Below are 19,957 nucleotides of genomic sequence, written 5' to 3' on the forward strand. Positions count from 1 at the left end.
ATATTTAAAATAGTTATCTGCTATGCATTTCCAATTCTATCCAAATGATCACATGTTCCAGCTCTGAAATTAACAAACCAAAAAAAAAAACATGGAGTAGATACAAACGGAGAGAATGGAGAAGAGTAAGGGAGAAAATTACCTGTGTTATTTAATTATGAATAATTAATTTTCTTCTATTTGGTGACTTGGTGTTTTATAAACTGGATTTAATTAAAAATGGTGAACATGCCACTGACCGCCATTTTATTTCAGTCAGTGTTATCAACTCGCAGCCATCATTGTTCTGTGCAAGAAGAAACCAGAAACAAACGCAGCCGCTCGGAGAATGTTTTGAACCTTTAATATACAGTGCTTCCATAAATCATTACCAAAAACACAGGTGGTAAAAATCAAATCAACACAAATAAGTTACACCGTAGTAAAAAGCACTTGAGATTCCTTTCTGATTTTATCATTAGTGTGAACCCTATACAAAAATAGCATAAAAAGTATGCAAACATAGAATTCCGTTCATATTATATATTTCCAATCTTTAGCTAAATAAACATTTTCTTCGGAAATTTTATTTTTTTCCCCTCGACCAGACGGACGAAACGAGAAGTGTCTGTGGCCTCCACTTCCATCCGTAAAAATTCTTCTTCGAAACCTTTTCTTTTTTTTTTTTTTTTTTGCAACATCGCTCCCCGCCCCACCCGAAACCCAAACAAGAACCTCGAGACGAGCCCAAATAAAAAGGAGATATAAATTAACATACCAAACGTGAACAGTCTGCAGAAACCCTTTTTTTGTTTGTTTGTTTGTTTGTGACTGGTACGGCAGTCGAACATTTGACCTCACAGAACTCACACACACACACACACACACACACACACACACTGCTAACAGGATGCTTTAAACACACACTCGCACACACAGCCTGTGCATAGACCCAGATTGGAACTTGTAGAGTAAGCAGAGCTGATTCTGCTTGTTTTTGTCTCTTTCCCCACTCAACGTTCCTCCCTTCCTCCAGTTTGTCCTTTAAAGGAAAACAACCCTTTCACCTATTTGTTGCTTCGGCGGCTCCGGGCTAAAGGGCTTAACACTGGGATATGCAGCAACAGATGAGTCACGGTTACAATGGTCCAACTCAGTGCCTCGTATCAGGTAAACGGGAAGAGAGGAATCACAGATGCAAACAGTCTACTTAGAAAAATGAAAACTTTGTCTTCATATCGGCATCTAAAAGACAATGCAATAATAAAAACTGGGGAGGGGAGGAGAAATGACAAATTGTCATCTAAACAGCTTTTTCAGCCAAATCTGGAATTTCAGAGCAATAAAAATCCAAAGGCAGACACAGATTTATCTCCATGTTAGTAGAGATCTAGTCTTGGCAATCGACACGTTCTAATGTTAAAATGTTAAGAGCCAACAGAGATTTTAGTTCAGCTGTGTAGATCAGAATCTACTGTTTGTCAGTTAATGATTTCCTGCCATCAACAGGCTTTTAGAGAGCGTGGAAAACGAGCCGTTGCAAAGAACGCTTGAGATTTTATCAGAAATAACCAAAAAAAAGAGAGAGAAAAAAAGCAGGTTAATATCAATATCTAAATCCGTGGCAAGAACAATGGAAAAGTTCCATCAAAAATTTTTTAAAAAAGTCAAATTCATATCACTTTTTATTCATGTTTCAAATCTGAGCTCAGATTAGATGGGACTAAAGAAAAAAAGGACTACAATTTATTTTTTTGATGAAATGTTCTTACTGTTAACAGTCTGTGGAACGGCTACAAAGCTGAGGTAGAAAGCAGGAGGCAGAACCGCTAGTTCAGAGTAAAAATCTGATTAATTACTACAAATCACTACTTTTCCAAAAAGCTCGGCTGTTGATGAAAGTAAATGGTTTACTGACAGACGGCTCTCATATGTTCCCATCCATGTGGCGTTTACTTGAAAACTAGCAGACCTTTATTTCTTTGTCTGTGTATCCGAATCAAAATAAAGATGAGCTAAAGTTAAACGTGATATTAGAAATTTGTTTCAAACATATTATACATTACAGTCTAAAGTTTTTCTTGTGTAAATACTGCCATACTGAGGTATCTATACCGACAGACCGGCTCGTGCCTACATCTCGCCTACAATTAAGAACAACAACAAAAAAAAAGAAGCACACATTGTGAAAGCCAATGTCATGCCGTAAATACTGGAACGCGGTTTTAGGTTTGGACTGGGCCGGTTGTCGTCGCGCTCGTGTCCGTGGAGACCTGCGGTTCTGAACGGTCCCAGTCAGAACCCGCCATCAGTAACGAAGGCCTGACAGCGAGGCATCCAGAGCAGCTGCTTCTGAGCTGACAGAGAACACCGTGCTGGGAAGTGAGAGGAGATAACTTGTTCTATTGCACATACGCTTCTGCCGTTTCTTCATTTCTTGGCTCCCAATGAAAGAAAAAAAAATTGTTATTTAAAAAACAAAACAACAACAAAAAAACACAGTTATAAACAGGTAGCAAGGAGCAATTGTTTTTGTTTAAATAAAAACAAAGAAAAGAAAAGCTTTTAAAAAAAAGGGCTCGACAAAACTGCAGCCAAAACTAGAATAATAATAATGTTAATAATAATAATAATATTAATAATAACAATCTTCACAAAAACAACAAGAACCACATAGAACTACAGAGAAAAAGGGGTGGGGGAGATGGGAGAAAAAAGTTGACCTGCTTATTGTACACGTCCATAAAAAACACCAACAGTGTAAAATTGATTGTCATTTTCAAATGAAACTGTCATAACATCCAAGGCATAAAACAGTGAGGAACAGAGCAGGTTTTATTAAAAAAAAAAGAAAAAAAAAGAAAACAAAAAGGGGGTTTGACGACGGGGGATTCACAGAACCAAAAGCCCGGATAAACAGACAGAACCCATTTCATGCTTCAAAAAACACTTTTGGCAGCTGTTAGTGCAGAGGAGCGGCGACAACAACAGTCCGAACATGCCATCCATCCGTCCGTCCAAGGAAGCAGCCTTTCTTTCCCACTTCATCCTCGACGCTCGGATATTGGTCGACTGAGGTCCGAAGAGGAGCTGAAGGTGAAAGGAAAACAGAAGACGGAAGGGGAGGTCCAACGCGCCTGTCGGAGCAAAGCGGGACTCAAAGTGCGGAGGAAGGCGGCGGCGGCGGCGGCTGGGAATCCAACAGGACGACGCATGGCTTTGATTTCACCGAGCCCTGTGAGCAAGAGAGGTACAGCTCTAGGAAAAGCTGAGTAAAGGGGAGCTTTGGGAAGAACCCAACAAATGCGGACGCTCGCTGAAGTTTGAGCAGTGATCGTCACCGACGTCGCCGAGCAACGGCGGTTTGTAAAAAAAAAAAAACAGAAAAAAAAAGGAGGGGTGCAGAGGGTCTCTGCCTCCGCCCTAATTCTGCCAGTCGTCGTCATCGTCGCTGTCCTCGCCGCCAGAGGAGTCGTCGTTGGCGCTGTCGCCGACCGCCTGCCGCGTTCCGTTCTGATGCCGCGCGGCCATGGCGGCGGCGGCGGCCTCGGCCGCGGCCCTTGCCGCGGCCCGCTCCTCTGCCTCCTTCTGTCGCAGCGCCGCCGCCTTCTTCTCCTGCTCCGCGTGGCTCTTCATATGGGCGCTGCGGCTCTTCACCTTGTAGAAAATCCTGGGAACAGAGCGATCGGGTGAGTTACCATGTGGCTCAGTTGGATTCCAAAGAGACTGGTGACATCACAGTCACAAAAAGAACAACCATGTTGTCATGTTTCAAGCGGCAAAAAGAATTCCCCTACGCCGGCAGATAGAGCGGCTTGGAAAATTACAATCTTACCATAATTTGTCGCACTCTGACCAGAGTTCAATGTAATTTATTGAGATTACGTGCAATATACTGAGACAGATGGTGAAAAATGACCAAGTGGAAGGAAAATGATGTGTTGTTTTCAAATTTTTAACAGGATATCTGAAAAGTGTGGCATGTATCTGATGTTGGTTCCTTGATTCAATCATTCTGACGATTAATAGGAAAAAAAACATAGAGAAAACAAAATTGATCTGTCGACTACGTCTTGGAGGCAAATTACAAGTTGAATAAAAAAAAGTACTAAAAGGGAGTTGTTTTATTTTATTATTATTTTTTAACAAATTAGTACTATCAAAATCCTTTTGTTTTTCTTGCTAGTCTTCCATAAGAGGTGAGGTTTGTGGGTTGTTGTGTGGCGCAGTGGACCTTCACTAATTTTACTCATTTCGAAGACATTTGGTTGCACTGAATTTTAATCTAGAGGCATAAGAGTAAGAGGGGAATACAATTGCATTTTTTGGGGGGAAAAAGTTTTAAAACCATTTATAATTTCTCATAATTGCACAATCATGAACTAATTTGTGCGGGTCTATAAAACCTAATTTAAATAAAATGCATGAAATATTTTGAACAGACTCAAAATACTCTTAGAGATTAAATAGAGTAAAAAAAGAGAAAATAATTATTTAAATCTGATGAATGTTGGTAAAGCCAGAAATTTCAAAGGAAGCGGGATTTGGGATTTTATTTTTTGAATTTTCTCAGAGATGTATGAATGTTCCGTCGATAAAACGTTAAAATCACAAACATGCACTAAAACTCCTAAGAACATTTAAAGCTACAGAAAAATCCTTGGCGTTTCTGTTTAAATGCGAACACATTCTGCCTCGCAGAAGGAACTGCGCGGGTCGGTTCCATCAGAACGAATGTAAAGGGTGTTAAGCGACAAGTATTCACACCCTTTGAAGAAAACGATCGTCTCAAATGCGGACGCTCTTGGAGCGCTTTCAAGAGCGAATGCAGCTCTCGCAGAGGCAGAGCTGCATTGCTGAGAGGCGAGATGTGCCTTTATCTGCTCTGCGCTTCGGTTGCTAGGACACGGCTGGCAATAACAGAACCGGTGCTGCCAGAGGACAAGCTGTTATTCAACCAAAGCATGACAGGAAGGGTAATTCTTTCAAACACAGACCATGAAACGCTCGCCTCTGTTTACTGATTCATATTCCGAGAGGTCAGTCGAAGCAGCAGCGTTTCCTGCTGGCTCTCCCGTCAGCTCTGAATCGGTAAGCAGACTGCTACAGGAGCGGCGGCTCTGATCGCTCACCTGCCACACTTCTTGCAGGGGAACTCGCCCTCCTGCCCCGCGGCGGCCTTGTTGCCCGACGGGGGGCTCGGCCGGCGCGCGTTGCCGTCGAAGCGCGGTTTGGTCTGGGGCGGCTGGGCGTGGTGGATGACCCTGGACACCGGCTGCTCCTTTCCCACCTCCGCCTGGCTCTTCATAATGAGGACTGTTGCAAGCTAAAAAAAAAAAAAAAAAGAAAAAAAGACAGAAGTTTTAGTCCATAACTGGAAGGAAGGGGGAAAAAAAAGAAATTGGCGGAAGAAAAGAGTAAAGAAAAAATGAAGGAAAGACAGAAGTAAGGAAGGAAGACATGAGGGAAGAAAGAAAAAGGACAAAAGCAACGTTAGAGAGGAAGGAAAAAATACAGAAAACAAGGCAGGAAGGAAAGAAGGAATAAAGAAAAGGAAAGAAGGAAGAAAAAAACGTAATTGAGGAGTAAAGCAAAGAAGAAAAGAAGGAAGGAAAGGAGAAAGAAACAGAAAGGAGAAAGAAAGACAAAGAAAGAAAGACAGGCAAAAGAAAGATGGAAGGAAAAGGAAAAGAAAGATGGAAGGAAAAGGAAAGGGAAAAAAATGAGGAAGGGAAGAAAGGAAAGGAGGAAGGAAGAAAAGAACAAAAAGAGAGTAGGAAACTAGGATAGATGGATAATCATACGGATGGCTGAATGCATGCAATATTTACAAGCTAAGAAGAAGAATAAAGTCTGAAGACTACTTTCAACTCCTCAACTTATCCAGGCCTGTGAAAAACGATTTCATGCTTTCCCAAGCTGTGTGTGGACATGTGTCCGATCACATGACCATGGAGGCAGAACTCATCTCCAAACAACATCAACCGGACAAGTGCAAAAGTTTCCTGCTGAGTCATTGTTTTCCTTCCCAGCAGAGATAGGAGACGAGTTATTTCTAGAAAAGCCCAGTGGGGGGCAGCAGATCCAACACCTCGCCACCAGCTCTGAGTGCAACATGAAAACTGTGTATGATGAAATCACGTTTTTTTGTTTTTTTTCCCCCCCCACCCAGGAACCTGCGGAACAGAGTGTTGAAATTCAGTAAACCATGAGAAGCTTCGGGCTTTGGCCTGCTTACAGTTTTAGTCCCAAACATGTTTATGTTTATTCAGTGTGATCTAAATGTGTCTGTGTTCAGACTTCCTTTAAGGAATTTTTAAAACACAACTTTAACAGATTTCAAGAAGAATAAGGAAGAAATGCATACCAGAACTTGAAAGGTTCTGCATAAACTGTACAAAATACAACATGTGCAATAAGATCACAGTGATCAAAGCCTTCATACCGAGTCGGTCACTTCACACTTACATTCTCAGTGGACGGCAGCGTGTGTGTCACCCTGGTGGGACAGACATCCTGTTTCCTGTCAGCTGAACCATCCCACTTCCTGCTGTCCTCCTCCTGCTGCTGCGGCTCCAGCCTTTGAGCGGCCTGCGAGAAAAAACAGCGAGTAAGACGCAGCGCTCTGGCAGGAGAGAGCCGTCTTCCTAAGACGTCCGTGACGTTGTTTAAGAGAGGTGGACGTTCGGGGAGGATAAAGATTGGGTGAACACTGGAGACGCTCACGTGACCGACCTTGTGGTCCTGCTCCTCCTCTGCCGTCCTGCTCTCCGGAGGCTCGTTCTCGCCGTAAATTAGCGTTCCGTTGCGGCCGATCTTCACGTGTTTCTTGTACGTGTAGTAGAACTCCACGCACTGCGCCACGGTCTTGGTCGTCACCTGTACGGACCCGTACGCACTGCGTCACAAGTTTTGCATATTTCGATCACAGCAAAAGACAAAATCCTTTTCCGAACACTCGTTCGTTTTGGTTATGAATGGTAAATTGTTGTTTTAGTTGGGTGTCAGTGAAAGATTTCAGCTTCTAGATTTGCCACTTTCTACACTGTTTTTTTTTTTTTCCCTCCTAATGATTCAAAGTTCAGTCGTAAAATACTTTGTACGAGGATGACAGAAAAAAAAAAAAGAAAAATCTAGTCTTTAATTTGAATACATTTATTCAGTGGGGAAAGTCCTATTATGCAATCAAATGACCACGATTTCTATGAAATAAGTGCAGCTGAAGAATTTTTTTTTTATTTCTACTTTCATGGCTTGATAAGCAAACGCTTTTCTCTTGCCAGTGCGAACAGAAAACAGGATGGTAAAGGAGGTAAAAACTGCCCCCCAAAAAAACAAAAAATAAATAAATAGGTTTTTCTGTTCCACTAATGCAAATACAAGCATGTGGAGTTTGATCACCACTGCTGGGACTTTTACCAGAACTGTGTTTATTAGTCAGAGGAAAACAAAATTAGGGTTAGCAAAAACGCTATCTGGGTATAAAATGATGATCATTTTATACCTAAGTAAAGGGCGATCCATGATGCTGTGGGCCAGTTTATCTCCCAGGAGCTAAAATACGACGACATTTTAAATCAAAATTGGCAGCCTCTGCCTGAAAACAGAAGCTGGGTCGTAATTGTGTTATCGAGAAGAGTAACGAGTAGAAATCAAAAGGTCAAAACAACAGAGAAACGCTTCAAAAAACACTAAATTAATCGGCATCTATGCTCCTACAGGGGCCTTAAAAAAAAAAAACAGCGCACACACACAAAAAAAACACCACTCAGTGTGGAGTCAGCAGAATATAACCAAATCATTTAAGTTTGCACATGACGTTTTACAGTTTCTTGTAGCATTTGACATGACATTGTGATTTAAAAAAAAAAAAAGTGGAGCAAAGACTGAGTGTGCAAACCACATAACCATCAACAATGTGACACTCTAAATAGGCCTAACTTCGACCTCAAATTCTGCTGCATCGTCGTGGAAAAGCAAAGCAAAAAAAAAAAAAGAAGAAAACCTTGCTTGACAATGACAGAGCAACAATCGAAACAGAAACGGAAACGCTGTTCCACAGTGACTGTATTTCCCTTTCCTCCGCCCACACAGTGGGCAGAGAACACAGAATATCATGTGTTCCTGTTCCGCTCGGAACAGGAACACATGATATAGGTGGCCTTTTGTTGCCACGGGGAGAATCAAAAGTTTCCTTTTCTTCAGATCGAAAGCACGCATACCTGCTTTTGCACCATGAAAAAGTCCTTTTTACACGTGGCCATGCCTTTGTTGAACAGACGCCTCTCAGCTGCCGTCCAGCTGTCTGATCCTGCAGGAAGGAGGAAGGGAAGAAGTTATATATATATATATATAAACACGTTCACTCCTCTAAAGTTGCTCCTGAATAAGAACGAGTGCAAGGAGACAGTAACAAGTGGAGTCCCATCCCCCGAGCCCCCAATTCTTAAAACCACACACAAGCAATCGAAAAATAAATAAATAAAATCACTGGTTAAACAATGCCTTGTCTGTCTTCTGTTTGGGATTAACCACATGCTGTATTGCCCTTCACCCTCTTTACATCAACCTTCACAGGCATCCAGGGCACCAACACACTTTCAGAGCTGCAGCTGCTTTCAGGCAGTACAGAGAGAAAGAGGGAGGAAGAAAAAAAAAAAAAAGACAGAGGCGTTCCGGAGTCATCTGTGTGAGGCATGAATTACCCGAGTAGTGGTAGCTGGACAGATGATGTGTCTTTGGGAAGATTGGATCCCTCAGCATCAGCAGAGACAGAGCATCCTGAGGAAAATAAACAAAACAAAAAAGTAGCGTTTAATCACGATTAGAGGCTGCAGATTTAGAGAAAGGGGTTAGAGGTCGCAGTGAGTTGGGTTAAACGCTTGTCTTTCCTGCAAACTCTACCGTGCGTCATAGCAAAACTGGACTCCATCAGGGTTGAGAGAAGTCGTCGAATCGACACTGTTGTCTTTCAGAGAAAACCATCTGACGGTGCGTGAATGTAGGAAGACGGCAGTTTGAGCCGGACTGCTGCAGAGAGTGGGCGCATTGGCTGCCCCCTCCTCGTAGTTTCCTAGACAACATTGGACCGGTGCTGGTCGCTAGGGCCTGAAATCTCAACCCACAGCACCATAAAGCACCACGAGAGCTCGGGATCAGGCTGAAAGGACGTACGGCGCAGACTTCTCTAAAGATGCAAGAATTCGTTTGAGATCTCATTAGCTCAGATCTTTTTGAGGTCTTTCTCACAGTACGCAAAAAAAACATTATTATTAGATAGTAAGCCTCCAAAAAGCACTTGATTAAAAATGCAAAAGTTTGTTTGCAATTTTTCTTTCTTGCGGTTTACCTGCTCAACTATAGACTTTTCTTCAATGAAATCAGTATATCAATAAATATCCAAAACTAAAGAAGGCCTTATTAAAAGAAAAATAAATAATTTTTGGGGTCAAGATGTCTATTTTGCTGGCCAAATTGACTTGTGGTCAGGAGCCAAACAGAATCATTTCAAGGGCCACAAATGGCCCCGGGCCTCACTTTGGACACCTACGATCTAGATTTAGAATCAGCGGCAGGACTTGGATATTGCTGTTGACCAACGCTTTATGTCCAACTGTATTGTATTTAGCGGCGTCAGAGTAAAGGAGCTGAATAAAAATGCCATTAAATCATGATTTTTATTTATAGGTAAATAAACATTATATAAAAATCAATAAATGAATTTATTTTTCAAAAAACCAGAGGCACGTTCCAATCACACAAAACCCAAAATAAAACATGACAAACTTTCACAAAACCTGACAAAGTCAAGTGTCAAGAATGTCTTTGCAAGGCATATCGAGTTCCGTTTACTCGGAATAACAACCAGTAGTATCCTCTCTTGTAACTCACACTATTTACCAATAATTGTTTCCTACCTCATTACAAAACAATTTTCTCAGCAGAAGTTCGGGTCAACAGAGTGCAAAAAGAAGCTGAGTTTTATTTCCCCTGTTTAATCCAGGCACTAAAACATTTTAGCCGTTTGAGGTTAGCCTCTGATGTCATTAGTGGCCTTCTTGTGATGCAATCAGAACGAGACACAGGATGTTTTATTTCTGCAGCATGGGCGTGGCAATTATTTGTCTGCTCAGTTTCAGGAGTTTTGAATCACAATGAGAGGTTCTGACATTTTAGCCTCCATAATAAATCAGTGTCTTCATCTTTCTGGCAAATCTTTCAAAAGCCCCGTCGGAACTGGCCACTCCTTTAGCTAACCGGCACATGTCTGCAACGGAGATGGTACAAGTGTGACACATCGTGAAAAACCTCTTATTCGTCAGCAGTTTGTGATCCGCTTTCACTGATCGACAAAGGGCTAAAATGTTTGTTTCGGCTCTTGCAGCCCACACCGCTCTGCAGAGAGGCAGCGGGCCTCAGGCTATGAACAACCAGGCGGGTTTACTTTCACAGTCATCTCAGATCACCACAGAGCTTCAGCACAAAGCAAAGTGAAAATCTACAGATCAGTCACTTCCGTTCAACAACCAGCGCGGGCTCGTTGAAGGACAGTCAATGCCCGCGCTTACACAAACCCAAGAAATAAAAAATAAAAAAATGGCTAAGAGGAAATATCAGATTAGGGGAGGGTTGTAAATGAGATGTAGTAGATTTAATAAAACCTCACATTTGCATGCGGCCGGTTTGGGTTGTAGTTTTAAACCGAGGTAAGGAAGTTTTCAGCTAATAATTTAGCCTGCTTAGCTAAAGCACAAGCTTTAATTCTTGTGACTGTACATCGTGCGTCGTTTTGTAACAAACTGAAAATCTTTTTGCTTTGGTTTTCTTTACACAATAACTTACTCCAAAGAAGTTAGATAGTGTCAGAAAGTATTAAAAAACTTAAATACAAAAACAATGGAAATGATAAAAAAAAACAAATACCTGGAATCTGATTTTGTGCAATTTTTAAAAAGTTGTCCTTATAGATGTGAACGCACAGAGTGGAGGCGCAAAAGAAAATTTGTGCCAGAGTGTCTACTGTATGTCAGCACTGTGGGTATTCAGTGCCTTCTGTATGATGAAGTTTAAATTTTCTCCAATAGTCATTTGAAATTCCGACGGATCTTATTATGTTTTGATGGACCAGACCAACACTAAATAGTTCTCCATCTGTTTTCTCAGGGCGAGCAAAAAGCGTTTCGACAAAACAGGATAAAAAGATTTGCACGTGGTGGATGTAAACTTTGGAACTGCCTTTTACATTTTTCTTATTCAATTTAGAAATCTAAAGAGATTTTTTTTGTGGGGGGTGGGGTGGTATCCCAAAAAACATGCCTGCACTTAATCAGCATAGACACAAACCTTGTATCTGAAATGGTAGAAAAGTCGTGGCTCTTCTGTTAGCCCATTTTTCTATTATTCATACAAATTGCAGTGGAGTCAGTCAGTATGGATCGCTCGGCTGCACTCACCACTATGTCCCCTTTGGACTCGTATAAACAATGGAGTGCTAACTCCTGGTTGGTGCCTCCTCCGTATAAAACACTGGAACAGGCCAGGTGCATGAGGTCTTCCACTGAAAGAGACGACGACAGCGAACGTTAAAATGTCAGCGTAACCACAGCAACTGTGCTTTCAGGATTTATTTTCACCATATTTCCATGATGAAAGACGATAAAATAGAGAAATCTGGAATCTAAGCGAGACTTGTTCTGTAAGAGTTAAAAAATAAATAAATAAATAAAAAAAATACTGAATAATTATTCTACAAAAGTAGCTTTGGTCTATTTACAATTACAGGAGCTAAAATTGTTCTAATTTCCTTTCTTGGCTTGTTTGTCTCACCCTTGTCCTGGAAGTCTGGTTTCCCCTCCAGTTCGGACGGTGGAGCCCAAACCAGTTCGGCTCGATGGCGATCCAGTTCGACAGCTGACCTCTGCCTCAGCTCCGGCACCTCCGCTTGGTACCGCGACCCGATATTAATTCGTCTGCAGAAGTGATATCAGAACATTAAAATCAAATACATTAGGATTTCCAAAGGTTGTTTCTATTTTTGAGCAAAACTTGTCAGGTTGTGTAATTTTTTTTCTCTGTTTTTTTCCTATTTTCAATGTCAGCTGCCCTATTTTCCTGTTATATCGCTTCGACACTGAGTTTTTGCTCTACAAGCCTGAGTTTTTCCCCAATGAATTACTCTTTACAACGAGGTCCACAATAAAAAAAATGTTAAAATAAACACCACAGTGGTTGGTGCAGGAACAGATCTGCAACCCGCACGGATGTGGAGTTTTAAAGTAAAACTCTTCAGTTTATTTGCATTAAAACGTTCTGTGAAAACGCTGCGGAGGCACTCCTCGTTAAAGCTTTCCCGACAAAAAGCAGCACCACATCAGAAACCTACATCACAAAATAACATACTTTCATTAAAGATTTATTATTAAATAATCTCCTTTTTTTTTTTCTTTGCACACCTCTAAATAGATATTCATGTTTCACTTCAATTTGTTGCCACCAAAAACAATTCAGACAGTCCCTTCGCCTTCTGCGTTTCCCACGAGCTTCGCCGTATTTCCCGCTATGTGCGCGCGAGTGTACTCTAGCGGCCCCCTCGAGGGAAGGTGGGCCGGTAGAAGCTGACCTGCGATGGCTCTTGTGCGTTCGGGAGACCGAACTGAAAGCATGATTTGTGGGAAAAGCCCGAGTTCTCTGCGGGTGAGTAACTGCCGAGCAGATGGCATCAGACGGGCCGAGGCTTGAACAATGCGCCGCCGTAAACTGCTGCTCTTTGCCGATGCAGCGACAAACATGAGCCCACCCTCTCGGGCACGCCTGCTACAGACTTCGCATTTCAGTTCACAGAGGCCGGGTTTGGATTGGCGATTGCCTTAAATGAGCTTCGAATTAAATTCAGCGAGTGCCAAACTCTTTCTTTTAAACTGCTTTGTTCAAACAAAAGCTAGTGACTTTAATAAATCTGTGTAAATAGAGGAAAAGTACATCCTTGCTGCAATCAGAAATTGACAAAGCAGCAACAAGGTGCTGCTGATCTTTAGTCTGCTTTGAACCAGTTAAGAAAACCACCACTGTGTCGTCTGGCCCAGTTAAGGTCATGAAATGAGTTTATGATTCTAAGCACAGATACAAATCTGCAGAAGAACGATAGAATCAAAAAGAATTAAGGTCCTGAAATGAATCAGTTCGAGACAAAATCTCTCTCTCTGTTTATTTCCCGCAAGTCTCATAAAACTGACCTGACGCAGTTTAGATGAATGAACAATTAAGTCAGAGATTATTGATATTAAATCATGAGGTTTAGATAACGAGAGTGCCATTTGTTTTGCTTATTTTTTGTTGAAAGTGGCAGTTTGACAGGTTTATTTTAAAGAAACAGAAAGAAACTTTAATTTTTATGCCCTTTGTGTCTATGTAAACCAACATAGAGAAGATAAAATAGAACGTATGGGTTCAATCCCAGATAATGGATCAGAGTAAAGTCAGTGCATGTTTAAATGATAATCCTTAACCAAAGTCAACTGACTTTTACCTCTTGTTCCTCAGCCCAGCATGGTTTGCCCACCATCTTTAACATCCAGCTTGCTAAACTCTATTTTAAGCCATCCACTTTGTTTTGTTGACCACGCAAGTTTGGGTTGTCTCCAACATTTCACCTTTTACAATGATGACCACAGTGACAGTGAGACTGTATTGGCTGCTGAAGCACAAATTATTTGTCATGTGACCTAATCTACCTGCTGTGCTCAATTGGGCGCAGCTGTTAGGAAGAGAGCAGCCAAAACCACAGTAGTTCAATTTTACAAAGGTCAAAGCAAAGCAGTGCCTCTCTAAGGCACAGGAACAACGGTGTCACCAGACGATTCACTGAAAACGCATTAAACTATGGACAGACGATAAACTTGCTAGCATTTGGCTAGGAATTTAGCTAGCTGCGCTGAATCAAAACATTACAAAAAGTAGCAAGAAGTGAAGAATGTAGCTGTATGTGTCGAGTCAGGTATGTTTTCAGTAACAAAAGGCTGACCTGTACAAAACTTCTGTTATTACAGGAGTGGCCATGAAAAAACAAACCATTGTTGGTGGATTGCTTGACTTTTTTGTTGTTGTACATAAATCGGACACTTTGTTTAGAATTGGTGTTGTATAAATGAACCGAACTGACATAACCACAACACCAACGTATACAAGGTAATACAGATGAAGCACCGTGTGTTATTTTACTGCAATTTAAGTCACTGAGTGTTCAAGCATGTAAATGGTGTTGATTTTTATGAACTTTTTTTTTTTTTACCCCTCCAGGGGGTCTTTTTGTGGGCTCTAGTGTCCCTTATATGATAGTGGGCTGACAGGAAACGGGGAAGGAGAGGGGGGAAGACATGGGGAAATGTCGTCGGGTCCGGGAGTCGAACCCGCGACGGCCGCGTCGAGGACTCAAGGCCTCCAAATACGGGTCGCGCTAACCGCTACGCCACCACGGCACGCCCATTTTTATGAACTTTTTATGAAGTATCAGTGGGACTGGGTTATTGACACAAGCCTAAATGACTCAAGCATCAGTGAAACATGGCAGTCTAGTTTATTTACTTTGGATCAACATTATTAGCTTTTTCTTCTTTTGCTCTTTCAGTTTTGTTATTTTGTTTGTATTTCCTTTTAAATCCCGTAAAGCACTTTGTATTGCCTTGTTGCTGAAAATGTGCTATATAAATAAAATTACATTTACCTAATCAAACCGAATCAGAGTGAATTTTCAGGAACTTAACTTTATTGTCCACATCTTTCAGAAACCTTTCATTATACGGTCTCTTTCTGCATCCTGAGAACAAAGAAGGGCAAATCCTGGTTTTAGACGGTCGAGTGGTAACAGCGGCGGAGAGTACAGCCGCATTTAATGATAGGTTTAGAGTTTCAAGAACTTGCGATCTCCTCCGAGACGATTTATGACTCAATCCAGTGTTGTTTTGAATAATTGATCGCAGGGCTATTCCTCCTGCTAGGACAATGCGAGCTACCGAGGAGCCGGGTCGTCTCTTTGAAAATGTCAGTCGGCCTTCAAAACCGCTCGCTTCCAGAGTGAAACGGGATACTCACGGCTCGATGCTGACCGGCGTGGTCTCACTCATGGCGGACAGCACCGGTGGCGTGATGTCGCAGCTGTCTGAAGAGCGGCGAAACAAAATGCAGTCGGTGACAATATACAAGTCTCTCATAGCTTTGCTTAAACAATTGGTTTATTCTTCTTTTCAAACTGAATTGCATGAGAGCAAATGTCAATATGAATACATTTTATAACAGTCCAGCAAATCTGACCTAACACTGTAAGGCAACCTGACCCACCCCAGTCTTAGCTTTGCCCGCCAGGAAAGGACACATCTGACAGGATAATTGCGGAGCAACTAACAATTATTTTAGTTATCAGTTGATTTATGGATTATTCTGACAATCGATTAGTCAAATCTAAATACTGGGACCTTCTTCAGAATTTTTGTTGAATCGTTCATTATGCAATATGAGAAATGCATTAAAAGATGCAAATCAACAAATAATTCAATTCCTTCTTAAACTAAAATAAAGATTCTCTTGCCTAAAATCCAGCAACACAGAATTCCTTAAGCAAGCGCTTTGTAATTTAACGCAAATGATCCAGCTGCAGGTAAAAAATTGGATCAGCTCAGCCCATTCTGCTACACTTATCAATTAACTTGACAAACTGATTAATAATCAGATGATAAAAGATTATCAATAAGGGTTGTTTTTTTCTTTACAGAATTTGAACCAGATAAAGACAAAAATGTCACTTGATTAATTCTGGTTAGAGCATATACAGACAAAGGTTATTTGTCTCACAGGCAAAATGTAATTTTTTTTGTACAGTTTTGGTGTAATCATTGCTCAAATGGCTGAGCCTGTTTACCCCAGTTAACGATTAATCAATTACTAAACAAGTTGACGATTATCTAAATAACCAATTCTTCACGATTTGTTATTTAATGTGCTTATGCTTCCACATAGCTTGTTGCAATCCACATTTTCTGTGGATGTATAGATGACAAGATGTCATTGCACTCACTGGAACGCAACAAGCTGCGAGTGGCTGACTTGGGAGTCGCAGGAGGGGGCAGGCCCGGACCACTGGCTGCAGCCGACGAGAGGAAGGTGGAGAAGTAGAGGCCCGAGCCCTCCCGAACGGGGCTGAGGATCGGCGGAGGCGTGTACGGGGGCATCGTGATCGGGTTGTCGGCAAGGCGAACGGGGGAGCGAAGGTGGCTCTGGTAGGGCGTGATGCTGGAGTAGACGGGCGGGGCGATGAATAAACTCGGTTTGGGCGGCGGGATGAAGAGAGGCTCTGGTCGGGGACGTCGTTTGGACTTCCTGCCGTCGTCGTCCCTCTCTCCCTCCGTGCCATCATTCTGGAGAGAGGAGGTGGAAAATTTGATTACGGCGACATCCGCGTGCGTGGTATCACTTTCTGATTGAGAGAGCCAAAAGAATGTGAGCCAGTGAAGCAGTTTTACTGGAAAGGTAGACAGAAAAGAGTGCAGGGCCTTAAATGTAAGGTACACAATGTACAGAATCAAAGTGCTGCTAATCTGCCTGATCTGGGACAGGGAGTCCAGTTCACCACCCCCCCCCACAGCTGAATGAGGGCGAAGGGAGAAAATGGGGGAGGGACAGCATGGAATACTGCATGGGGAAGGGGCAGCGCGTCTGTAGGGCGACGTGCCATGAATTCAAGGATTTAAAACTGGAATTAAAACAGACAAAATCCAGGACACTGGATTATTACCCACAGCTCTAAGGAAGGTCTTCAGCTTGTTTTTATTACAGCGTTAAAATGACATTGAAAGATACGACAGAAAACAAAACAAACAAACAAAAAAACGGTGAGCACTCACCTGCTCTGAACTTTCTGATAAGGAGTTTCGGAGCGAGCGTCTGCGGGTGACGATGACCGAGGGCTTGTGATCGGCTCGCCCGAGGTCCTGGTGGTTGGGAGGCCGGTGAGGCCAGCTGGTTGCCACGGCTGCTCCATCCCTATCCGGAGACGAGGTGTCCTGTCTCCGAACGGGGACGGACACAGGGATGACGAGCGGAAGGAGGCTGTCGTCTCGGGGCCGCTTGGCGTTCATGCTCTCCGGTTCGGCGGGACTCCACGGCCTGTGAGGCTCCTGATCAACACGCCAGAGCAAAAGTATCGATGCTTGTTAGGAATACTGTCCACTTTGTGACATGAGACAGAAGCTGGGTGTCCCTATGCAGGCCAGCATTGGTAAAAGATGAGCAACGAGTCTTAAAATGCACTTATCTTTTGCATAATTTTAAAAAAATTACATCTCCAAAAACCGTTGTCGATAAAATTTATTAAATCGCTGTTAATCAATTTTAGGAATTTGGGGATTGCTAGAAGTTTCAATAATTGTCCTGCCAGTGATTCTGACGTAAAACAAAAGCATCTTGTGTCCAAAATTAAGTATGGCGGAGGACCTGTGGTGCTCTGGGCCTGTTTCGATTAACCTACATTTTCTTGACACTTTCTTTTTGTACAGTTTCATAATGCTCTCCCACAGCTCCTTGTGATCTTTATCATCTCAGCCATTAAAAATATACGTCAGATACAGACATTATGCACATTAAGCGTCCATTAAATTAATTAGCTGACACCTGAAATAGAATAGCAAGAGACTGATATAAAAGGACTCTTGATAATAGTAGTAAGAGTCTATTAATAGGCTACTAATAACTGAGTGTTAGCAGTCTGTGACATTTTACACGATGATAACAACTTAGCATATTGCATATATGCAAATCACTACGTTACCCCCCTCCATTAAATAAAGACACTCAAACTAAAGTTTGTCTGTTTTTTTAATGCTGGATTACAGTACAATACTGCTAAAAGAAAACAAGAGCGGATACAGCTTTTAAAGCATCTTTATCGTAATAAGTGCCCACAAATTTCTCCACTACTATATGAGCATTTGAACAAGTGCTATATGAAACATGAAAGGAAACAAACTTCTAAGCAAGGCAAGTAGGACAGTTGGACTGATGGAAAAGCAGAAATCAACTTTCAGGTTGAGCTCCAAACTTGAAAATAAAAAGGATTGTACAAAAATAAAAATAAAAACTTATCGATAACACAGATCACACTCTTTATGAAACTGTCATAGAAAAAGAAAGTTTCTACAGGCAGAGGCTTCTTCAAATTCGCTGCAATACAAACTGCTACAGGAGATAATTCCTGCCCACAGCCATCAGCATCTACAACAACTCTTTGAAGAACCTTGAATTAATGTGATGTAGAATAACACTGAATTTTCCTTTAGGACTTTGAACTGAATTTGAATTTAAATATTTCAGAGACATGAGCATTTCTGTGGCTATTTATATGAAATAATACAGTGGTATGCAATGGTAAGATACATAGGTCTAAATGATTTGCTTACGGGTAGAACAGAAAATGGAAGTTGATGGCAAAATAAGGGAAAGGAATGAGCTTAAGAACTGAAGAAGTGAACTGACACACAGCAAACATAAGAAATTACAATCACTGCATTATTTTCATTAATATTATTTGTACTTTTAGTGCTCTATTATCATCATACTATTATTATCATATAATTAACATATCATTAAGTCAAAAATTTTGAAAATAAATCCAATTCTGTGGCAGACACTTCCTGTATTGTTTTGAAAGTCTGCACCCAGACTTCAAAACAGAAGTGTCACACTTTAGAGTTCAAACTCTACCACGGTTCTCAAAAGGAACTGTCCCCTTTGCATTCTCCTTCACGTGTTTTTTTTTTTTTTCTCTTCTGTCTTTGGGAAACCACGATGACTGAGCATCAGCGGCCGTACATCAAAGCCGCGATCGGCTCGGGTCTGCAGCACCTTCGAAACCCCGATCTCAAAACATCAGAAGAGCGTTGGGGACCAGTTGATCGCCGCGCCACTGCGCATTATTACTGGTGGAAAACTCCAGCTCCCTCCAACACAGAAGTAGAGAGATATTCTGCTGAGCACTGCAGGCGAGGCAACCCTGAACCCCCCACCCTGCACAGAGGCTGTGAGGGGCGGGGGAGGACGGAAGGTTTGCTGCAAGCTGAAGGTTTGCTTTTTTTTTTTAAAGGGGGGGAGGTGTGCAGGCATGTAACCAAACACACAGGCTGCATGATCAGCTACTCATGAGTTGAATTTGGGGCACTACAAACACACTCTGCTGTTTGGCAACACGACTTTGTTGCACAACCGAGACTCTCAGCGCATAAACAAAGAGGAGTTTATGAGCTCATGCTTTGGGGGGGTTCTCGTTATTCAACCTCATTTAGAGTTAAAAATGCCTGAAATGCTACACCCAAAAGTTGCCCATAACGAACGAATAAACGCCACAGCTCAGATTTTTTTTTTTTTTACCCATAAGGCCGAGCTGAGCAGCTCACTTTGTGGCGTTAGGGTGCCGATTTACACCCAAAGGCTCTTCCAGCAACACGGTAATCACAAACGACGAGCTTTGGCACACTTTTAGCTGGCAGCCGTGTCAGGCCGTTTGCTCCATTTTACACTCCTGTTGAGGGAATTTAAGTCCCAACGCAATTATATCCGTGGATGGTGCTGGAAGAATAGATTTTTTAGCTGTAAAGAATTTGAGCTCCAAATTGCAGTGCAGTCGCAGGGGTGGGGGCAGTTCAGTGTCTTTGATATTCTTCTGTAAAAAAATTCTCTCTGTGCTGGGCAAGGCTTTAGAACGGGCTTACACAGGCAGAAGCCCAGGGCTCCATTTTTCTGGGGGATGCCCAAAATTCTGCTGTTTTTTGGGGGGGTTTTTTAAAGAATGCATGTTTTGATACTTTATATAAAACTCACAAACCAGAATCAGAAGGATTGTATTAATAATCATATATAATAATAATAATAATAATAATAATAATAGCAAAATAATGTGTTTTTCTAGCACATCATACTATTCAATTGGACTATGAAG

General features: G+C 41.8%; 1 protein-coding gene across 3 annotated transcripts in view; it reads right to left on the reverse strand.

Annotated features, from left to right (window-relative positions):
- Nucleotides 1–321: 321 nt before the first annotated feature.
- Nucleotides 322–19,957, reverse strand: part of mideasb (mitotic deacetylase associated SANT domain protein b) — a 31,360-nt gene continuing 11,724 nt past the window's right edge. For all 3 annotated transcript variants that reach the window (XM_028000401.1, XM_028000399.1, XM_028000400.1), the window contains 11 exons: nucleotides 16,872–17,144; nucleotides 16,046–16,385; nucleotides 15,067–15,133; nucleotides 11,806–11,948; nucleotides 11,433–11,536; nucleotides 8,685–8,760; nucleotides 8,202–8,290; nucleotides 6,715–6,858; nucleotides 6,448–6,570; nucleotides 5,112–5,305; nucleotides 322–3,649 (listed from right to left, as the gene is read on the reverse strand). In XM_028000401.1, the coding sequence (XP_027856202.1) occupies nucleotides 3,403–3,649; nucleotides 5,112–5,305; nucleotides 6,448–6,570; nucleotides 6,715–6,858; nucleotides 8,202–8,290; nucleotides 8,685–8,760; nucleotides 11,433–11,536; nucleotides 11,806–11,948; nucleotides 15,067–15,133; nucleotides 16,046–16,385; nucleotides 16,872–17,144 (1,800 nt within the window). In that variant the 3' untranslated portion in view covers nucleotides 322–3,402. The remainder of the gene's footprint in view (nucleotides 3,650–5,111; nucleotides 5,306–6,447; nucleotides 6,571–6,714; nucleotides 6,859–8,201; nucleotides 8,291–8,684; nucleotides 8,761–11,432; nucleotides 11,537–11,805; nucleotides 11,949–15,066; nucleotides 15,134–16,045; nucleotides 16,386–16,871; nucleotides 17,145–19,957) is intronic.

The sequence above is a fragment of the Xiphophorus couchianus genome, chromosome 19, assembly GCF_001444195.1.
Source record: "Xiphophorus couchianus chromosome 19, X_couchianus-1.0, whole genome shotgun sequence".
NCBI classification, from domain to species: Eukaryota; Metazoa; Chordata; class Actinopteri; order Cyprinodontiformes; family Poeciliidae; genus Xiphophorus; species Xiphophorus couchianus.